At 42.7% G+C, this 20938-nt stretch overlaps 2 protein-coding genes across 2 annotated transcripts in view; one reads left to right on the forward strand and one right to left on the reverse strand.

Moving 5' to 3' along the window:
* Positions 1 to 8029: 8029 nt before the first annotated feature.
* MFSD9 (major facilitator superfamily domain containing 9) lies at positions 8030 to 18516 on the forward strand. Its single transcript, XM_036873128.1, has 4 exons — positions 8030 to 8225; positions 12727 to 12814; positions 13425 to 13468; positions 18343 to 18516. The coding sequence occupies exons 2-4, from the start codon at positions 12745 to 12747 to the stop codon at positions 18478 to 18480; spliced, it is 252 nt and encodes an 83-aa protein (XP_036729023.1). The 5' UTR covers positions 8030 to 8225; positions 12727 to 12744; the 3' UTR covers positions 18481 to 18516.
* SLC9A2 (solute carrier family 9 member A2) overlaps positions 16732 to 20938 on the reverse strand; it is an 89182-nt gene continuing 84975 nt past the window's right edge. The window contains exons 11-12 of the mRNA XM_036873127.1: positions 20341 to 20431; positions 16732 to 19323 (exon numbers count right to left, since the gene is read on the reverse strand). Of these exons, the coding sequence (XP_036729022.1) occupies positions 18953 to 19323; positions 20341 to 20431 (462 nt within the window). The 3' untranslated portion in view covers positions 16732 to 18952. The remainder of the gene's footprint in view (positions 19324 to 20340; positions 20432 to 20938) is intronic.

Here is a 20938-nt window from a genome sequence, read left to right on the forward strand (position 1 = left end):
GATGGACTTTTACATTTCCATTCCTAAGACTTTTCCAGGAAGGGACTTGTGAAAAGTTCAAATGAGCCGCAGGTCTGTGAGCCAGCTCAGGTCGACCCCAAAGGAAAGACAATCCAATTCATGAGAGAGTGTGGGAGGCAGGGAGAGACACAGCCGTGTGACCTTAGTGCCCCCTAAGGGTCTCGTCGGGGGGGAAGTAGCTGGTGTTGCATTGGTGTGAAATTACAGTCAGAATACAGGCAGAAGGGTCTGACCGCTGCAGGTGATACAGACTTCTCTTCATGTTCTGCTCAGCCAAGTCCCTTAAGTTCTATTTAATTTAATTACACGTGTGGTATAAGGGGTTAAGGGAGGACTTATCAGGATACTCAAATAGCACAAAAGCTAAATAACAAAAAAGACAACAGCGACAAAATAATAACACCCAGCACATACGGAGCACTCACTTTGTCCCGAGAATTATTTCTAAGAGCTTTGGGCTTATTAACCCATTTAACCTCCACAATAACCCACTGTGGTAAGTGTTGTGGTTTCCCCCCTTTCATCATCGAGAAAATCAAGGCAACTCTGAATCTCTCTATGGCAGAGTTCGTTATTACGGACTGATTTGTTACTCTTCCCCAAATTCATCTGTTGAATCCCTAACCACCAATGTGACTATATTTGGAATTAGGACCCAGGAGGAGGTAATTCCAGTTAAATGAGGTTGTAAGGGTGAGGCCTTAATGCGTAACCCCAGAACACGGAGATAAAGTCAAGAGTTAGATGCTCTAGGCAGATCTCAGCATCAGTTGTCAAAGAAATACTACAAGGTGAAAAAAGTAATAAGGCTTCCATTTTCATCTGGGAGTTTAGAGAACTGGGAAGAGCATTCTGCCACCTTTTCCACGAGTAAAAGGTGAGACAAACTTCAAATGAATGACTTTCCTTGAACCCATGGGAGAATCAAGTTGGTAAACAATCAACCAACTTGTCTTTCTGAGGAAAACTTGTCTTTCTTCTGTAGGAAGAAAAAGGACCCAAGATTTGGGGAAATGCAGAATGGCAAGCATATAAGTTCCTAAGAATATTCAGCTAAAAAGTTCTAATGCTTTGCATTTCTCTAATAATTAGTGATGTTGACCATCTTTTCATGTGCCTCTTGGCCATCTGTATGGCTCCCTTGGTGAAATGTCTATTTAGGTCTTCTGTCCATTTTTTAACTGTATTGTTTGTTTTTTTGATATTGAGCTCCATGAGCTGTTTGTATATTTTGGAGATTAATCCTTTGTCTGTTGTTTCATTTGCAAATACTTTCTCCCATTCTGAGGGTTGCCTTTTTGTCTTGTTTATGGTTTCCTTTGCTGTGCAAAGGCTTTTCAGTTTAATTAAGTCCCATTTTGGAATATTACTCAGCCATAAAAAGAAACGAAATTGAGTTATTTGTAGTGAGGTGGATGGACGTAGAGTGTGTCATACAGAGTGAACTAAGTCAGAAAGAGAAAAACAAATACCGTATGCTAACGCACATAAATGGAATCTAAAAAAAAAAAATGGTGCTGATGAACCTAGTTGCAGGGCAGGAATAAAGAGGTAGACGTAGAGAATGGACTTGAGGACACGGGGTGGGAGGGTGAAGCTGGGGCGAAGTGAGAGTAGCGTCGACATATATACACTACCGAATGTAAAATAATTGGTGGGCGGGAAGCAGCAGCGTAGCACAGGGAGATCGGCTCGGTGCTTTGCAATGACCTAGAGGGGTAGGATAGGGAGGGTGGGAGGGAGGCTCAAGAGGGAGGGGATATGGGGACACGTGTATGCATGTGGCTGATTCGCTTTGTTGTACAACAGAAACTAACACGGTATTGTGAAGCAGTTATACTCCAATAAAGATCTATTTTTAAAAAAAAGGTCTAATGACTCAATACAGGCCAAGTGTGGTCAGCATGAAGACCCTGCAGGTCTCATTAAAGGAGGATTTGATCAGCTTACTTTTTCTCAACAATCCTTGAGATCCTTTCCCATCTTGGTACTGGCTGGGAGAGCAGAAAAGCAGCCACTGCCAAACCACTGACCTCTCTCCCCTAAGGAACAAAAGCCTTAATCTGCATGGGGAAGAGCAACAAAATTGTCACGTTAGGGCACTGGTGGAAACCCTCTGTAGCTGAGTAAGACAAGAGGTTAATAAAACAAGAAAGAAAGGGATAGAGAAAGAAAGGAAGGAAAGAAGGGAGGGAGGAGGAACTTTCTCCCCCTGAGAAAAAAGCAGGAATATGCACAGAGCATGCAGAATAGTAGTGAAACTACTCTGTATGAATCCATAATGGTGGATACAGATCCTGATACATTTGTCCAAACCTACAGAATACATAACACCAAGAGTGAACCCTAAACTAAACGATGGACTCTGGGGGATAACTACCAGTCAGTGTAGGTTCACTGACTATAACAAACATACCACTGTGGTGCAGGATGCTGATACTCAGGGAGGCTGTGTTTGTGTGTGTGGATACAGAGGATATATGGGAACTCTCTGTACTTCATGCTCAATTTTTCTGTGAACCTGAAACTGTTCTAAATAATAAAGTCTACTAAAAAGAAAACAACCAAAAAAAAACCTCTGTCCCTAAGAGAGGAACTGGAATATGTGATGCCAGGCCCAGCACTACAGCTGAAAGAGGGATGGGAGCACTTGTGAAGGCTACACCCCCAAGACTCAGGTTCGCAGTGCCCGTCTAAGACAGAGCCTGGCTGAGACACAGTTATCAGAGAATGCTCCCCTCCCCTGCCAGCCACCAACATGCCAACACGGGTCAAGTACAAAAAACAGTGGAATACACCTAGAACTGTAAGAGAAAGACTGTCTCTGAGGACAGTGCAGAGGGAAGACCCAAAGCAAAGACAGGAGCAGATGTAATGAAAAATGCTCCAGCAAACCAGCCCACACCTTAAACGTAAGGTAGGACTAGAGCAGTGTTTCTTACCTTCGGCACTATGGGCATTAGGTACTGGATAATTCTGTTGTGGAGGGTGGGGTGCTGCCCTGTGAGTTGTAGGATATTCAGCAGTATCTCCAGTCTCTATTCACTAGATGCCAGTAGCACACCCCAAATTCAAAGACGTCCCAGGCAGTGCCAAATGTCCCCAGGAGGCAAAATCACCCTAGTTGAGAAACACTGCACTAGAGAAAGGTCAAGCCTATGGTGTATGGAGGGCAACCGCGGCAACAACAAACTACAATCTCAGACCACTCTCGACCAGATTAACACACACCCTCACACTGAAGGACTAGCAGGAGGAAAAGTGTGTGTATATATGTGTAATAGTATAATTTCACTATTACTGCCCTATACCACATGCCAAGCTTTCAACAAAATATTACAGGAACGTGAAAAGCAAGAAAAACCAGTCTGAGTTCTACTTCCAGAATGACAGCCAGGGCAGTTCCACAGATCCATTCCCCAGTGAAACTAGTGTAAGTCGAGAAATCTATTTAAAACATCTGACCACTTAAATTCTAAGAAAATTGTCCTAAAAGCAAAGAGCAAATGATGAAACATTTGTTCAAAAAAATCTACATAAATTTTGACAAGAACAGCAAGAGTCCTTGACATTTTAGCCATGACCCACTCCCTCCTTATCTCACAAAATTTACAAAAAATAGTAATTCACAATAGACTACAGGCCTAAATGTAAGAGCTAAAACCATATAACTCTTAGTAGAAAACACGGGTATAAATATTCTTGACCATTAATTAGGCAATGATTTCTTATATATCACAGCAAAAGCACAAGCAGTACAAAAATTAGATAAACTGGACATGATCAAAATAAACTTTTGTTCATTAATGGATACTATCAAGTAAGTGAAAAAATAACCCTCAGACTGGGAGAAATATTTGCAAAGTATATATCTGATAAAGGACTCGTATCTAGACTATATAAAGAACTCTTACAACTCAATAATAAAAAGACAAACAACCAGTTTAGAAATGGGCAAAGTGTCTGAACAGACATTTCTTCAAAAAAGATATGCAAATGACCCATATGTACATGAAAAGATGCTCAATATTACTGCCCATCAGGGAAATGTAAATCCACAATCATTAGATAGTAAGTGTTGATGAGGATGTGGAGAAATTAGAACACTCATATATTGCCGGTAGGAATACAAAATGGTGCAGGCACTTTAGAAAACAGTTTGACAGTTCCTCCATGTTTAAACGGAAAGTTACCAAATGACCTAGAAGCTCCACTGTAAGAGAAATGAAAACATACATCTACACAAAGACTTGTACACAAATGTTCATAGCAGCATTATTCATAATATCCAAAAATTGGAAACAACCCAAATGTCCATCAACTAATGAAGGAATAAATAATATGTGGTGTAACCATACAATGACTGTTATTTAGCGTCCATGCTATACCATATGGATGAACTATGAAGTCATTATACTAAGAGGAAAAAAAGTCACAAAGGAACACATATTATATAATTCCATGCATTCTGAAATATCCAGAATAAGCAAATACAGAGTCAGAAAGTACATTAGTGGTTACCTAAGCTTTGGAGGGCTTGGGGTTTGGAGGGTTATGCTTAAGATGTGCAGGTTTTCTTTTTGGAGTGATTAAAATATTCGAAAATTGATTTTTGTGATGGTTGCACAATTCTGTAAATATTTTAAAAGTTATTGAATTACACATGTTAAATAGGTTGATTGTGTAGTATGTGAATTATATCTCAGTAATGTTGTTTTAAAAAAAAGAAAGAAAAAACACAGTCTGAAGAGACAAAGCAATCATCACAACCAAACCCAGATATGACACAGATGTCGAAATTATCACACAATGAAATTAAAATAATTATGATAAATATGTTAAAGGTTATGTTGGAAAAGGTAGACAATATTTAAGACCAGATAGGCATCTGCAGCAGAGAGGTGTAAACTGTAAGAAAAAATCAAATGCAAATTCTAGATATCAAAACACAGTAACAGAGATGGTGATTGTCTTTGACAATTTCATCAGCAGACTAAACACAGCCAAGGGAAGAATCAGTGAACTTTAAGACAGATCAATAGAAATTATCCCAGCTGAAATATGAAAAGAAAAAAAGAGTGAAAGAAAAAAATAAACAGAACACATCATTCAAGGTCTAATGGGTAATAGCATTAGGTCATGCTACTGCATCACTGGAGTCCCAGAAGTACAAGACAGAAAATGGGGCAGAGAAATATTTGAAGAAATATGGCTGAAAATGTTCCTAAATTAGAAACACAGCAAATAACAGATCAAAGAAACTCAGAGAGTATAAAGCAGGATTAATAGCAAAATAGAAAAAACACACAAGTAGGCCTATCATATTCAAACTGCTGAATATCAAAGAAAAAGATAAAATCTTAGAGGCAGCCAGAGGAAAAAAAACAAATTACCTACAGAAGAATACAGCAGATGTATCATCAGATAATATACAAGGATGAAAACAATAGAGTGAAATCTTATAAGGACTGAATGAAGAAAAAACCCATATCTCACTCTAGAATTCTATACCCTTTAAAAGTAAAGGAAAAAACAAGCCTAGTCATACAATAAAAACAGGGGGAATTCATTGCCAGCACATAAGATAAGAAATGTTAAAGGAAGTTCTTCAGGAAGAAGGAATGTGATATAGATCAGAAACTTGGTTCTAAACAAAGGAAGTAAAATTGCTCTTCTTCTAGTTTCCTACAGTGGAATCCTGGATTACTGATTTTAGATCTTTTTTCTAACATATGCATTCAATGCTATAAATTTCCAAGTGCCACATCTGTTGCATCTGCCAACTTTGATAAGTTGTATTTTCACTTTCATTTAGTTGAAAATTTTTTTTTTATCTTGAGAGTGTATCTTTGACTATGTGTTATTTAGAACTGTGTTGTTAATCTCCAGATATTTGAGTGTTTCAGCTACTTTCTGTTATCTAGTTTAACTCCATTGGCATCTAGTTCTAGTACATTTTTTTGTAGATTCCTTAGTGTTTTCTACATAGATGACCATGTGGTTTATGAATAAGGACAGTTTTATATCTTTCTATCAAATACAGATGTCTTTTATATCTTGTGCTTGCCTACTGCATTCAGCTGCGAAACTGATGAAACTCACTGGGAAGCCACCAGAGGGGGGTGCCTATGGAAATGGCCAGGAAGTTACTTGCTGGGGCACCTGGGAGGTTCCCCTGGAAACCAGCTGGGATGCCCACTGAACTTGCTGCCTGTATGGGTGCCACTGAACCTTGCTGGGGGCTAAGGAACACTAAGTGTCTCACATTCTCACGGCTGCCACAGAAAGCACGTTAGTCTGGAAGAGAAGCTCCTTCCCCATGCAGCGTCCCTCAGCACGGCCTATTGACAGAGTTTAACATCATGCCACCTGGCAAAGGAGATATGTTTGCAGGGTCCAGCTCCAGGATCATACAGCAGGGCAATAATGCGTGTATTTGGAGCTAATAGCAATAAACTGAAAACTGGCACAGTCCATTCTTTGGTACTCAGCTTCCAAATGCATCTTTCTGTTCACATTTCAATTTTCATAAAACAACTCTATTTTTCCACCTAACAAAAGGAAAAAAGTCTCAACAGTCGTTGCACCCATTCTGGCTCTATACATTACTCCTCAATTAATTCAGTCTTACTAAATTTTCTGTTACCTAAAAGCTAAATTGTAAAGTTAGGCTCCAACTGCTTGTATGTAAAATTACACTTGGAAGAAGACAGAAGAAGATTAGCATACGCGAACACCCACACGTGTAACAGAGAGAAAATATGCAAAGCTTCTACTGGGCCCGGGCCCAAGGTCATAGCTGAGATCTATGGCTTCCTTCTTTTGCTACCTATTTTTTTTTTTGCCAAGGTTCTTTATCTAAAGGAGAAAACTTTTCTAGAGATTTCAGAAACAGTAGTAATGTTAATGACCTAATTCAAATTGACAACAGCATGACAATTAACATATAAAATTTCATATCTCTAAATGAAGCTTGAAACTAAGTGTCCCTGGATCAATTTATTGCTGGAAACAGCTATTATAGGAATAACAAAAGACACTGATTCCAAAACTGAGATTTTTTTTCTTTGATTTTTCTTTTTTTTCCCCTACCTATTTCTTCCTCCACTTGCCCTCAGCCTAAACATACGCTGGTCAGGGGCCTTCACCTCATGCAAGGATGCAACTCTTCGCTTCTCGAGTTCAGGAACTGATTCTTCCTGAGTTCTATCTCCTTTTGTTTCCCTGTTTCTGGAATTTTCCACATAAAGTCCTTCCTCCCGCCACTGTACATCACCCCATTTCTCCTCGCTAACCAGGCTCCATCACTCCAGCCAGGAGAGGTACCCCTTTTGCCTCCTGACGGGCTGGTGGCCTGTGGAGGCCCAAACGTCCACGTGAGGGTCTCCTCTTCTCTCAGGAGAACCTTTGTTACGCCCCTGGTGGAAGCCCTGCCCTCCTGCGACGGAAAACCTCAAAACCAGGCGGCTCCAACTGGCCAAAAGGGCAGCGAATGTTCCAAATGTGAGTCCCCGTCGCGGCCCCAGAGAAAGCGCTCGCGGCTTTCGTAGAATCCTCACAGCTGCAAGAGGCTGGTCCACACTATGTCCTCCTGTGTTTCAAGGGGGCAAACCGAAACCGCGAGGGGCCAAAGGAACTTTCTCCAGGTCAGCCACAGCCAACTAGGGCCCAGCGAAGCCGGCGCTACCACCTAGGCCCACCCCTACCTCTCCTCAGATGAAGCTCATCATCTTAATTACCTCCAGCCCTCCAATAGCATGGGCGGCGGACTCTTTATCCCCAGGATACGCAGAGCTTCATCAACACCGTCACAAAACCAGCGCGTCGTGCACACACGTCCACTCCCCGGGCGGGACGCGAACCAGCGGTGACCCGTGCAGACTCTCCCGCCGCGCCTGCTTAGGAAGCACAGCCCAATGAGAGCCGCCCGCGGCGTTCGGCTCTGCGCAGGCGCAGCCGCTCGCTTCCGCCGGGGGGCGGGGACAGCGCCGGGGGGCGGGGACAGCGCCGCGGGCCTGTCACGTGACCGCAGCCCCCCGCGCGTGTGCGCCTATGGAACGCGGGGCCCGAGGCGGCGTGGCTCCGGACCGGGGCCTAGCCTCGGCGACACTGAGGCCGCGGCAGGGGCCCAGGCGGGGGCTCCCGGCCCCGGTACCGTCGGAGCCCGCCGCTTCCTGCTTTGTCTCTACGTGCTGGGATTCCTGGTGAGTGTGTGCGGGGCTGGGCGCGAAGTGCCGGCTGCGTCCGCGACCTGAAACCCGATCAAGGGTGCTTTTCTTTGCAGCGGTCTGCCCGGTGATGCCTCCCTACCTCTCAGTCCCGCTCTTGCCCCGTAACCGCCTTACCTCTGCACATGACCGCAAATGAGGCTTGCCCCTCGCGCCTGCACTGGGTCCAGTTCGCGCCCCCCAATCGCAGCCCCGCTGTTTAAGACGCTCCAGCACCAGCTTCAGTTGTGACTCGGTGACCGAGTCGCGCTCGAGGGTGACCCTGGGTGTTAGATCCTGTGGCAAGTGCATCACCTGCAGCCTGGACAGCAGGGGCGCACGGGGCAAGCTTGGGGAAGCCCCGCTGTGCAGTAGCTGCGGGAGCGGTAGGAACACACAGGCCCTTTTACCAGGCCAGGTGGGGAAGTTCTGTTGATCACCTCGCTTGGGCAGAATGAGGTACATTTTCCTTAGCGTTCCTGGTAGACTGGAATGCTTAAAAATGCAAATCACAGTGAATTATACACATCTGCCTTTCGACAAACTGTTTATATATTGCACAAGGCAGGTTCGGTTTTGTTACGACTTGTGGTGCGCGTCCTGGTTTAATAAGGACAATTATTAATTTCCCATGTAGAATGGAAAGATTAGAAAACTGAGTGTATGGTAGGGTAAGCCAGCCAGCCAGCCAGCTGGCCCTCCATTTATTCATGGAATTTCTGAAAACCTGTTATGGGGTAGGGGTTATGGCGCTCCAGGCACTGTAATACACGTTCCCAACCGGGAAGACCTTGCAGTATTACTAACTAAGCTTGTGTTGGTAGTTCCTGTGCCATTATATGCGGGAACCCTACATCTGCCTCTTCACCTCTCTTTTCCCAAGTCTAGGCCTGGTTCAGTTGCCCTGGTTGTGAGCTAATCCGGGTTAGGGCAGCCTTGGGACAAGGACCCAGGAGGATTTCCTCTTGGCTGGGCCTGGGACTTTATCTTGAAGGCAAAAGGAGCTGGTCAGGTTGTGTCAATGGGAGAAGGCTGCCTTCTGAGGCCTTGAAGATGGTCCCCAAGGGCACTGGGTCCTGGCAAAGAGGAATTACTGTTTTCTGCCCAGATGCAGGTGAAGATCACAACTCCCCAGGCTGATGCCTGACTCGAGTTAGGATGCTGAGCTGTGCTTAGCTAGGAGAGGAGCGGGGGGACAGCCTCCTTCCCCATCCTCAGTGCAAGGTGTTCAACAGTCTGTCAAGTTTAATGTTGAGTTAGTAGCTGTTAAGACAGCGAGGGAAGCATATTCATCAAATCCCTTAGACACAGAACCATGAGAGACCCACCCAGGGAGGGCAACGTTTGCACCAGGATCTGTGTCTCCAGTTACCATGGCGACCCCACCCCAGGCTCAGTGCTTGGGTTCAGAGCCTGGCTCTCCTTCTGATCCCATTTCTTTAATCTTAGTTCAGTCTCAGGATGTGGTGCCTCTTCAGCCTTCCAATCCAGTCACCCAGAATTCAGAACCATCCACTCTGGGTGTTTCTTCAAATTTGGAAAGGGAGTTCTGTGTCATCCATGCTCTGGTAGGGGATGGGGACCACCCTAACTCAGATGGTACTGGAATCTGGCTCTGCCAGATGAAAAGGATTTGGACCCTTACCTGGAAAGTCCAGACCAGGGTTCAGAGAGTTTTGGAGACCAACATGACGAGAATGCAAAATAGTTTGAGATTTTAAAAATAAATTTGCAGATCATTCACTATGGCCTTCCGATACAGATTTGAATATTCCAAGCTTCTCGTATGTTGGCTACATGCTGTGCACATGGCACAGTCTAATCTAGCAAGCCTGATGGAAAGTTTTAATAATTTTAATAATTAAAAAGAATCATTAGGTCTCTAATATCTTAAGGAGAAAATGTAAGATTTCCCAGAGTTAAAAGAGAATAGGGAATTTTTTAATGGAAAACGTTGTAAACAATTAAAATATATGCCACTTTGGGTATCCTTGAAGAATCTAAAGGCTCTTTGTTAGCTAACATCTAAGGAATATTATACATAATTTAGTTGTTATTTTTAATATACCTAGGGATGTAAACACCCCTAAGACTTTTGGGAAGATGCTTTCCAATTGGGAGAGGAAAGGAATAAGATTAAAGCATTTGTCAAAATGTTTTGTTTTTAGCTCTTATCTGTGTTTCCAGGTTTTAATTTGTTCAGGAAGGAAGACTAAGATGACCCTCTAGGTACTTTTTGATTAGCATCCTAAGATGATGCTAAGAGCTATGATTGTGGTCCTTTCTTTCCTCCAGATACTCGGAGAGATTTAGATTCCATTTAATCAGCATTAGTCAGGTGATAATTCTTTTTAAAAAAAAAAATAATCCGGGCTTCCCTGGTGGCGCAGTGGCTGAGAATCTGCCTGCCAATGCAGGAGACACGGGTTCGAGCCCTGGTCTGGGAGGATCCCACATGCCGCGGAGCAACTGGGCCCGTGAGCCACAACTACTGAGCCTGCACGTCTGGAGCCTGTGCTCCGCAACAAGAGAGGCCGCGATGGTGAGAGGCCCGTGCACCGCGATGAAGAGTGGCCCCCGCTCGCCGCAACTAGAGAAAGCCCTCGCACAGAAACGAAGACCCAACACAGCCATAAATAAATAAATTAATTTAAAAAAAAATAATCCACTAATCAAGAAATATTTGGGTTCCTACCCTGAAAAGGGTCCTGAAACTTTAGAATGTATTCATCAGATATCACCGAGAGAGGTAGATGTTCCCCGAGAAGGGTTTAAGTGGTCCCCTCTCACCTGATTTCCTTATAAATGGTTATAAGCACATGACCAGTTGCCAGATTGGAAGTGCACTCAAAAGAGTGTGGTTTTGAAGAAGCTATGGCTTCAGAGGAAGGGAGAAGTTGCCTTTTATAGTCATGGAGAAGTCAATTTTAAAACAGAACTTCCTGAGAGGGAAGAGCTAGCAGCCGGCTAGAGAAAGATAATATTTTTCAGGCTCACTAAGTGTTTAAGTCTATCATGAGTTGCTGTTTTCATATTTATCTCCTATAGATTTCAGCCTGACTACTTACAGCTTCCTCTCCCCTTCTCATTTAGAATAATCATTTGAAATAAATGACAAGTGGTACTAGGAATTTTGGAAAAAAAAAAATCTTGTTGGACAATTGAGTTTCCTTTTCTGAAAAATCCAGAAAACTCAATAGCTAGCTGATGTATTTTGAGTCTTATAAATCATATAAAGCATCAGCAGGCTGATGGGGCAAAGCTGATAGTAAAGCTCAGAAGAAATTGGCTCAGAACCAGAGGAAATTTTAAGTAATCTTAAAATTGAAATAATGAGCCATGGTTCTGGTATTATAAATGTGTCAGCTATTTAAGGTCACTGGATATTAAGTCTATGGCCATCTAAAGCTGTAACCATGGAAAAGGGCCCCTAAGAAGCGTATTTGGAAGTTCGTGTTTCTGTTAGGTTAATGTACAGCCACCAAGAGAAGGAAGCAAAGGATTAATTGTGGAAGAAAAAAGAGATTTCTATTTAACCAGGATTACAGGAAAAGGAATTTGGGTTGAATATAAAGAAAACTGTGTGTGTGCAAGATGTGTTTTTCCTCTCCTGAACCAGTTGTAGCAGGTAACCAAGTGACAGAGGAAAGAAAACAAAACTTAAAGGAAAAAATGTCTTTCTACTAACTCAGAGTATTAGCCAAAACGATCAGTACTTACCCCAGAATTGAAGGAAAGAGGACACGTTTCCACTTCTGCCGTGTCAGACCTCTCTCAGCCGTCATGTCTCTTAATGTTCATCCTGTTTCTACCAGGCAGGTACTGTTATCCCCATTTTTTACAGATGACAGCACGGACGCTGGTAACATGAAATAACTTTCCAAGGGCACATGCTTAGTAAGTGATGGAGCTGGAATTGAAAACCTCTGAGCCCAGAGCCCATGCACCTTCTGTGCCTTAAGTGAAGAACAGCAGGCCATCCCCTAGTGCCCCAGCCTTCTCTCTCCTTTCTGCTGTACTGAGACCTTCCCTTCAGGTCTTACCTCGTCAGGCTATAGGCGGCACATGGGTCTCTTTCCTTGACTCCGGGAGGAATTTCACATGATTTAACAGGTGCTGCTTTGCTCAGAAATACGCATTATCCCTCCCTCTTTGCTCATTTCATTACTCCGCATTTTTTAAATTTGAGGAATGCATGTAGTACATGCTCCTTGAATATTAAGGATCAGTGACAAAGAAGCTAAAGTTAAAATGGATTCTCTGTCAGGGCGATCCAGGCATTTACAGGTGGCAACTGTTGTAACACATTGTATTTGGATTCCTTGATTCCTTGAACCTGATGAGTATAGCTTACTGTAGAATACAATTTTGAGTTCTTGTTTGCTCAAAATTTTAGATACTGTGTTTTTTTTTTAATCGGTTTATAATTAGGATCACCGCTTTAAAAACACTCAGGCCTCAGTTTCCAATTTGCATTAATGAGCGTTTTGTTGCTTAGGATTTGTTTGGTGTAAGCATGGTCGTCCCTTTACTGAGCCTTCATGTCAAGTCTCTTGGAGCGAGTCCAACAGTTGCTGGAATAGTAGGTGAGCAATCCTGCACATTTTCAGAGCACCGATTTTCAACCCCCCTGAACTGAGTACCTGAAAACACATCAGTCTTTTAGCTAAGTAATATCCAACGGTGAACTGAAAAGGGGATAAAATGAATTTTCAGACTATTTCAAAGTACGACCCTGGAGCAAATGTAGTTCATCTTTTCCTAGACTACGTATGTTCGGAGAGGTTTCTGGGTATAGCGTCACCCCCGTGCCCCACGCCGCCTGTGACGTCACAGGTACTTACTGAGCCTCTCCAGGGAGCTGGTTAGGCATGGACTCCTGCCTGCGGGAACCTGTAGCCTAATGTTATAGTCATGGAGAAGTCATGACTTCTCGCCTCACGCAGGGTGAGAAGGACGCTCTCAAGGTCCCTAAGGGTGACCTTTGCCTCTAGTCTCTCTCCTGCTCTCCCTCAATTTTATTCTGAAGGCCTTTAACTAAAAATTGTATTACTTTACTCTTCCATCTGAAAAATTATTATGGGGTAATTTACTTTTTAAAAATGGACTTTTTTTCCCTAATGTTTTTCTGTTCATTTCATCCAGTTTTGCGATGGTTCTAGCTGATTTTATGGATGTTACTTATGTTTTTTATAGGCTCCTCCTATGGCGTTTTGCAGTTCTTTTCCGGCACATTGGTGGTAAGTCCTCTTCCACCTGGCAACACATCTTGAAAGTATAACCCTACGCCTCTGAGGCCACCCATCATGGCTGTAGTGAAATAGGGGTTTGAGGTTTACCAAAAAGGAAGTGTGCAGATGGTGAGGACTTGCAGTGCCCTTAGATCAAGAAGGATCCCTCGGTCATCTCTCTCCCTCAGTTGACCTCTGAGAAGACATAGGCCTGAAGAGATTGTGTGGCTGGATCCGAAAGGACCTCGCTGAGTCAGAATGAGAGCCCGCTTTTTAAACTGTAACGTGTTTTTCCCATGATTCCCTGCCAACTTTTTACTAGGAGAAAAGAATGTAAACAGAAGTTATTACCGGTTTTGTTTGTTTCAATTAATTGGCAATCATCAAATCCATTCAGATCTTAGGATTCTATTTGAAGTTGGGCCTTTTTGAACTACATGGCTTATCAATTATAAAACTTAAGTGTGTAGACAGAGGAGCCACTGGGAGTGGTGGGTTGTACACCGACCGCAGGGGGTAGAAAGACCCAGAGCTGATCTCGCCACTGCCACTTCTGACCACGCAGTAGTTTGCAGTTCAGAACCTTTCACTGATGTGCCCCTTCTTTCCTGCCCCTGTGTGCCCTCCACTGCACCATGCTGGTCCTGAGGCCTCGGCGTCCAGTGATTCGTGTGCTACAAACAGAATGGTCAGTTTAGTCCCAGGGATTGATCAGCTGTGACCTTGGTCTAAATAGCTGGTCTCACAGTGAGTGAACACCATGTACATACAACACTATGTTTCCCAAGAGTGGCTCATGTGTAAAATATATTTTATTATTTGTTTTTGTTAATGAATTTATTTGTTTATTTTTGGCTGCATTGGGTCTTCGTTGCTGCGCGTGGGCTTTCTCTAGTTGCGGCGAGCGGGGGCTACTCTTCATTGTGGTGCACGGGCTTCTCATTGTGGTGGCTTCTCTTGCTGCGGAGCACGGGCTCTAGGCGCGTGGGCTTCAGTAGTTGTGGCACGAGCGCTCAGTAGTTGTGGCTCGGGGGCTCTAGAGCACAGGCTCAGTAGTTGTGGCACATGGGCTTAGTTGCTCCATGGCATGTGGGATCTTCCCAGACCAGGGCTCGAACCCGTGTCCCCTGCGTTGGCAGGCGGATTCTCAACCACTGCGCCACCAGGGAAGCCCCTGAAACTACTTTAATACTCTTAAAAATTCTTCTTTCACAAATTCCAGCTCTCATGACCCCATTTAGTACAAATGAGAATGGTTTTGATGTATAAATATAAAAGTTGGAATTTCTGGGGCTTTCCTAGTTTCATGTGATGTATTATTTTCTCCATAGTGATTAATTAAACATTTCCATGTAATTTAATATTTTAAACTTCTGTATGACATTTCACAGAAACCAGGAGAAGCGCTCCTTTGTCAGCATACACAAAATTTCTGTTTGGCAGATACTGTAACTGGAGGCCTCATTTAAATTAGAAATTTAAGTAGAAAAAAAGCCTCGTTTAAATTAGAAATTCAGTTACCACTCACTCGCACTTACGACTCAGCAGGACCCAATGAAATAAAAAAGGGGAAAAACATTTGAATATTTAATTCAAAGTATTTCGTTACAGAAGTGAAAATCAGAAAAGTCACCACCAGCATGTCCAGCATTAAGTCTGCTGGGCATCTCACGGAGGGATTTTCTCCACCCTACAATACGAGGATGACAGGTCCCCATAAAACCTCTGTGACAGACTGAAAGGTCCCGAGCCATCCAAAAGAATCAATACGCCATGCGGGTTGAAACGTGACCGTCCATTTACAGTAGCTTGGTTAACTCTGTACACAGAAAAACTCATTCCCTGACCAGACCGGTATGAGGACTGACCCACAGTTTATTGACTATTCTTAGAGGTAGTCAAGTAGAATTTTATCTGGAAAAAAAACTGTAGAAAACTAGAAATATAAAAGGGATTGGAAAATGATGTGCCAGCAGAACACTGAAAACACTCAACAACTAACTAACCATGTGGGTATTTGGCCACCATCTGCTGACCGACCGTCTGAGGGTGTCAGCCACGTGGGAAGTGAATGACATTGGGAAAAATTCCAAAGGGAGCTGTCATTTCTTGTCATTTCTCGTGGATGAGAGCTATGGTCCCTGCCAGGCAGCAGTTACCAGCTGGGGCTCTCACTTGCATTGCAGGTAGGCTGAAGAAAAGACCTGGTTAAAATGTGGGATATAAAATACCAGCAAGCTGGGACTTCCCTGGCGGTTAAGACTTTGCCTTCCAATGCAGGGGGTGTGGGTTCAATCCCTGGTCAGGGAGCTAAGATCCCACATGCCTTGCCACCAAAAAACCAAAATATAAAACAGAAGCAATATTGTAACAAATTCAATAAAGACTTTAAAGAAAAAATGGTTCACATCAAAAAAAAAAAAATCTTAAAAAAAAAAAAACCAGAAAACTACCCATTTTGCTCTAAAAGTGGAGAAAAAAAAATGAACCAGAAAACCCCAGATCGCCAGACAGTTCTGATTCATGAGCCTGACTTGTTCAAGCTGATGGAGGGAATCAATACTCAGTGTTCAGGCCTCAACATAATGTCACAGCTACTTCAACTGCACAAAGAAACCTTTCAATCACTCTTGAAAGAGTAAAGTATGCACTTGGAACTCATAAAATATTATAGTTCTCATACTTGTTTGTGAAATGCCAGTTTTAACATAAACATGATTTGGGCAATGCAACAGATGCAAAATGTGCTGAGACATGTAATAAATAACTGCTTCTCACTTCTTATATAAACAAACATGCCCCCCCCCACCCGCCAGGTAAAACGGTACACCCCGACTCCAAAGCTTAGCAAAAGCCGAAGGGAATTTCACCCTGAATGTTTGGAGGCATATACAGCAAACACATGTTTCTAAAAAGTGTCAGACTTTGGGGCCAATTTCTAATCGTTTGCTGACTGACATAGCTGCTCCCAACAATCGGCCTTAGCATCACACATAAAGAAATAAGCCCTGACTTTGTAAGTAGTTCAAATCAATTTTTTTTACAACAAACATTAAAGACCCATCAAAATTCCCCAGTCAGTCACACTGGAACTTTGGCCGGATCAAGTGTTGTTTGAAACAAGGGAATCATTTACAAGGGCAGGGATGTTTCTGTACTGCAGAAATTTAGATTGTTGTGACATTTAGTTAAAGGGTTTCAACTCCATACCCTCTCCTCCTGTAGTGTCTAGAAATTAATAATTTCATAAAAAGAAGGTACAGAGAAAAAACTAAAGTCAAATTTCTTTTTCATCGATTTTATCATTCCACAGATAAGGAAAAGTTTAAACTGATAATAAAGATAAAATGACATAAGTGTTCCTTTTTAGAAATTTACACAATGTCATCCAAGTGTTTTACCTGACTTTTAATTGGTGAAAGCTGAATTTGGTCTACGTGCTTAACAAGAATGTTTATCATAATAAACATTTCCATGTTTCTCTCCTTCTGTTCCAGAACGTTACACTCCTTCTAATATTTATTAATCTAGGACACCAAGAAAAATCAGGAAATTCATTTTTAAGATCATTTTACATTTCAACCTTCCTTTTCAGATTTCATAAACTGTAACTTCGTCTTCAAACTCTCAAGAATATACATCACATCTCTTGATAAATCGTAGTCCTATAATGAAAATTCTAAATTAAAAGTTTTAATTTATTTCCAGCAGATGAAACGCATATATATTTTTTTATATATAAATATTTCCATTTAAAATTAAGAATTTTGGCACAGGGTCCTAAACTTGTAGTTTTCAAATTACGTCTACATTGCTTTCCACTGATCAACCTGGGAGAGTTTGGGAAAGAAATCGTGCACTTTTTGAACTTGTACCTTGTGTGTTTACCCTTCCCTCTGTCTCATGCCCAACAATCTAGCAGTATTCCAAGATTTTAGAATATGAGAAAAAAAGGTAGAAGATTTACTTCACGTTGGTGGAGGAAGAAGGAAGGGATAAGATTTACGGCTGAGGATTTCTAAGTACCGGATCTTTTTGTTTAATTTATTCATATTTTTCCAGCAATTGTATGTGGTCACTTGTCTCCTTTGCTGTATCTCCAGTGTGAATCCAAGGGACTACATGAGTGGCTTCATCTCATATCTAAACCCAGAAATTTTGAGTCTTGTTCTAGTCAAGTTTTAAAGAGGGGGTTTTTCTGGGAAAAGTGACAGGCCAATAAAATCTATAGTCTGAGAGATTCCAATATTAATCTTTAATGATTATGTTCCACTTCTTGTCTTTCTGCTGTACTTTTAAAAAGTACTCAGTACTCAGTAGAATTCATTTTTAGATGAAGAATTTGAGCTACTACTTTCTTGAGGGGGGAGAGGTAACAAATTACAGACTAGTGCAAAAAAAAGAGAACTCCCAGATTCTCCAAAGTGCTTCCTGCATAGAATTCAAAACCTGAATTCTCACCAATTTGTTAAACATTGAAATATTGTTTATCCCTACTTTTATCCTTGTCTGCTTGGAGCCTCTGTCCTGGATTCAAAGTTCTAGAATGTGCTACAGAAAAGGTCTAAAGCAGGTGGCTGCAGGTGGGCGTGACAGGGGATCTCCTGCATCTTCCTCCCAGTATTGCACAATATAAAACCCGGCAGCCAGCTGTGCAGGCGCTGCCCTGTCATCTCCACGCCCACCACGTGAGGCCAGACTTCATCGCAAGCTGGCTCTGAGTCTGGCATACAGCATAAGCTGGTTTCACCCACACAGCCCTTCTCTTTGTACCATTTAAACACGACGGGGAGATGGAATCTAGATGTCTGTCACCCAAAACGACATCAGCGAGGTCAAATGAGGAACAAATTGAAAACCAGCTGACTCTCATCATTTCATAGGCGCTGCAGTCTGGGAGCCAGGCCACGAGGTTCTGCCTAGACGCTCCGGCTGTTGCCGTCCTCAGGGGTCTCTGCTCCGTGCTGTGCTTTTCCTTAACTGGCATCAGCTCAGGATCAGGAAACACCACCCCGAGCTGATGGCCCGCCATCCTCTAGGAGCTGCCCTGGATGCCACGGAAAGGTATTCTGAGTATTTTTAGTGCCGTTCACTGAAAAACTAATTACAGATATACATATTTTTTCATAAATAAAATCTGAGGCATATATGTATATATTAAAACTTTCACCAACAAGGGTGTGTTAAAAATTTCAAGTTCTGTCCTGCAAGCTCAATACAGGCACACGTGGCTTTTTTTTCTTCAGGCTTGCAAAGACTACAACTGCTAGCAACAGGTCATATGAGATATTTTATGGGGCTTCTGTTTCTTTGATTTTCTTCTTCTTGGGATAAGCATTCACCCCATGGATCAAAGGCATGGCTCTACCACCCAAGGACAGTATTTAGATGCAGAGAGGGTTGGAAGTGGATTCCCTTGCTGTGTCAGGTTGCTGGGTAACCAGCCACAGCTGGGCAGGGCCAGTCCCCCCGGGTCTGCTTTGGCCATTTCCATTAAGGCTTCTCACTCCCGAATCGACCTTTCCGGTTTCCAGGTTCTGATGCCCTTCGGACCAGCCTGGGTGGCGCCTTGGGTCGGATGCCTTCGTTCATACGGTCGCCCCGCACGGAGCCAAAGTGGCCTTTGGAGAGGAGGGGCTGGCAGAGCACACCTGGGGCCTGGGGGCCCCCCTCTTTGCTGTGGGCAGCTGGGGAGCTGCAGGGCTGCCCTGGCCCGGAATCAGCGCCTACCTCGTTCTTCCATTCCATTTTATAGGCCTGGGGGGCTTTCTTTGAGAACTGTTCTGGCAAGAAGCGCCTGGCTCGGGGCTGCAGGTTGAGGACGGTGGTCCCGACGTCTGGGTCTGAGTCACTGCTGTTGCCACCTGCCAGGGAGCAAAAGAAGGACAGCGTGGGCGGGCCTTTTAGGGAGAAGGTGTGACAGGCGACTGGCCAATACATTCGTGGGTCCGGCACCTGCTGTGCCCTCCCTGGGGCTCTGGGGCTCGGGCAGGGAGGCCAGAGGGCGCACCCCGACTCCGGCTGAGTCCTGGGCACGTGCATAAGTCCCGTGAGCACGGGTGTCCACAAGAGTGTACTCTTGCTAATTCTGAAGAGCTTCCCATGTGCCAGCCACTGTCCTAAGCACTTTTAAATGCATTAATCTACTGAATAATCACCCACTTTACATATGAAGTAACTGAGGTTCAAAAGATATTAGTAAGGGGTGGAGTTGGATGTCAAACTGAGACCACCTGGCGGCAGCTGTGTGCTCACCTGCCCCATCCGAACGGCCCCAGGGGGCTCAGTTCAGTGTCTGGCACACGGTAAACAGATCAATAATTAGCTGCTATTATGAAGATTCTTGTCTTGATCTAGGATGTACAATCTCATGCACAGCTTTATTTCCTTTATATTTTCATAAAATGGTCAAAACACCAATATGGCTTGCAATCTACATAAAGATTACCATCAAATGAAGAGGTATTAGCCGTCATGTCAAAGCTTTAATAATTACAGCCAGAAGTCAATTATATAGTTGCCTTTATGAAAATATATTAAAATTATTATGAACATTTAAGTTAGAAATGTTGTAAGAATTACAGAATTAAATTTAAACCTTTGAAGATTGACAACTTTCTATTTACCTGTTCACCAACCACACACGGTGACATCTGCTTTTGCTCTATCGAATAGAATCAAATAACTGATTGAATTACGTATAACGTGCACAGAACTCCATTCCAAAAGGATGCAACACTAATAAAAGGTCACCAAATGATTATTATAGATTTGCAAACGACTGAACTCATTGTCCTTAAAAAAGAAGAAGGAAAATTTTTCTATTTTATAAACACTAATAAATAAGTTTAAAATCTTTTTGCTCCAACTGTATTCAATACCTGCATTAGAAATATTCTTTTTCTTTTGTAGCTTTTCTGGAAGCTTTGTATTTTTTGGTAAGGATAAATATCGGGAGGTTGAGGTGGAAGCCTGTAAAAAAAAAATAGAAAACCTTATTTAGATGACACACATGTCATTTATTGTATGTTACAGGCTTAGAATTCTATGTCAAACCTAACCTTGGTGTTAAAAATTAAAATTTTAGCTCTGGATTCCAAAACTACTGGGTGAGGAGCTGTAGGGATGGGGAGTAAATTTCCAAGTAATAGTCATTTTATTTAAAATAGGTAAAACCTCTCCTAAAATATCATGGAAATCAGTACTACTAAGGAAAACAGAAATAAAGTGGGACCCTTAGAAACAAGGTATGAAAACCACCGGCTTTTCTTAAAGAAAAGCTACAGAAATACCCACTTATAAAAGCATTACTAAAAAAGACTTAGAACCTACACGGATAGGGAGGAAGATATATGGAAAATGTAGCATGTTTAAGTTGTATTTACTTTCACAAATCTTGAAAATGACAGAAGAGAAAGTATTACTATAGCTATAGCTAACTTGCTGGCATTTCCAAAGCCACAGTCTCTAGTTTCTTTT

This window comes from Balaenoptera musculus, chromosome 13 (genome assembly GCF_009873245.2).
Source record: "Balaenoptera musculus isolate JJ_BM4_2016_0621 chromosome 13, mBalMus1.pri.v3, whole genome shotgun sequence".
Lineage (NCBI taxonomy): Eukaryota > Metazoa > Chordata > Mammalia > Artiodactyla > Balaenopteridae > Balaenoptera > Balaenoptera musculus.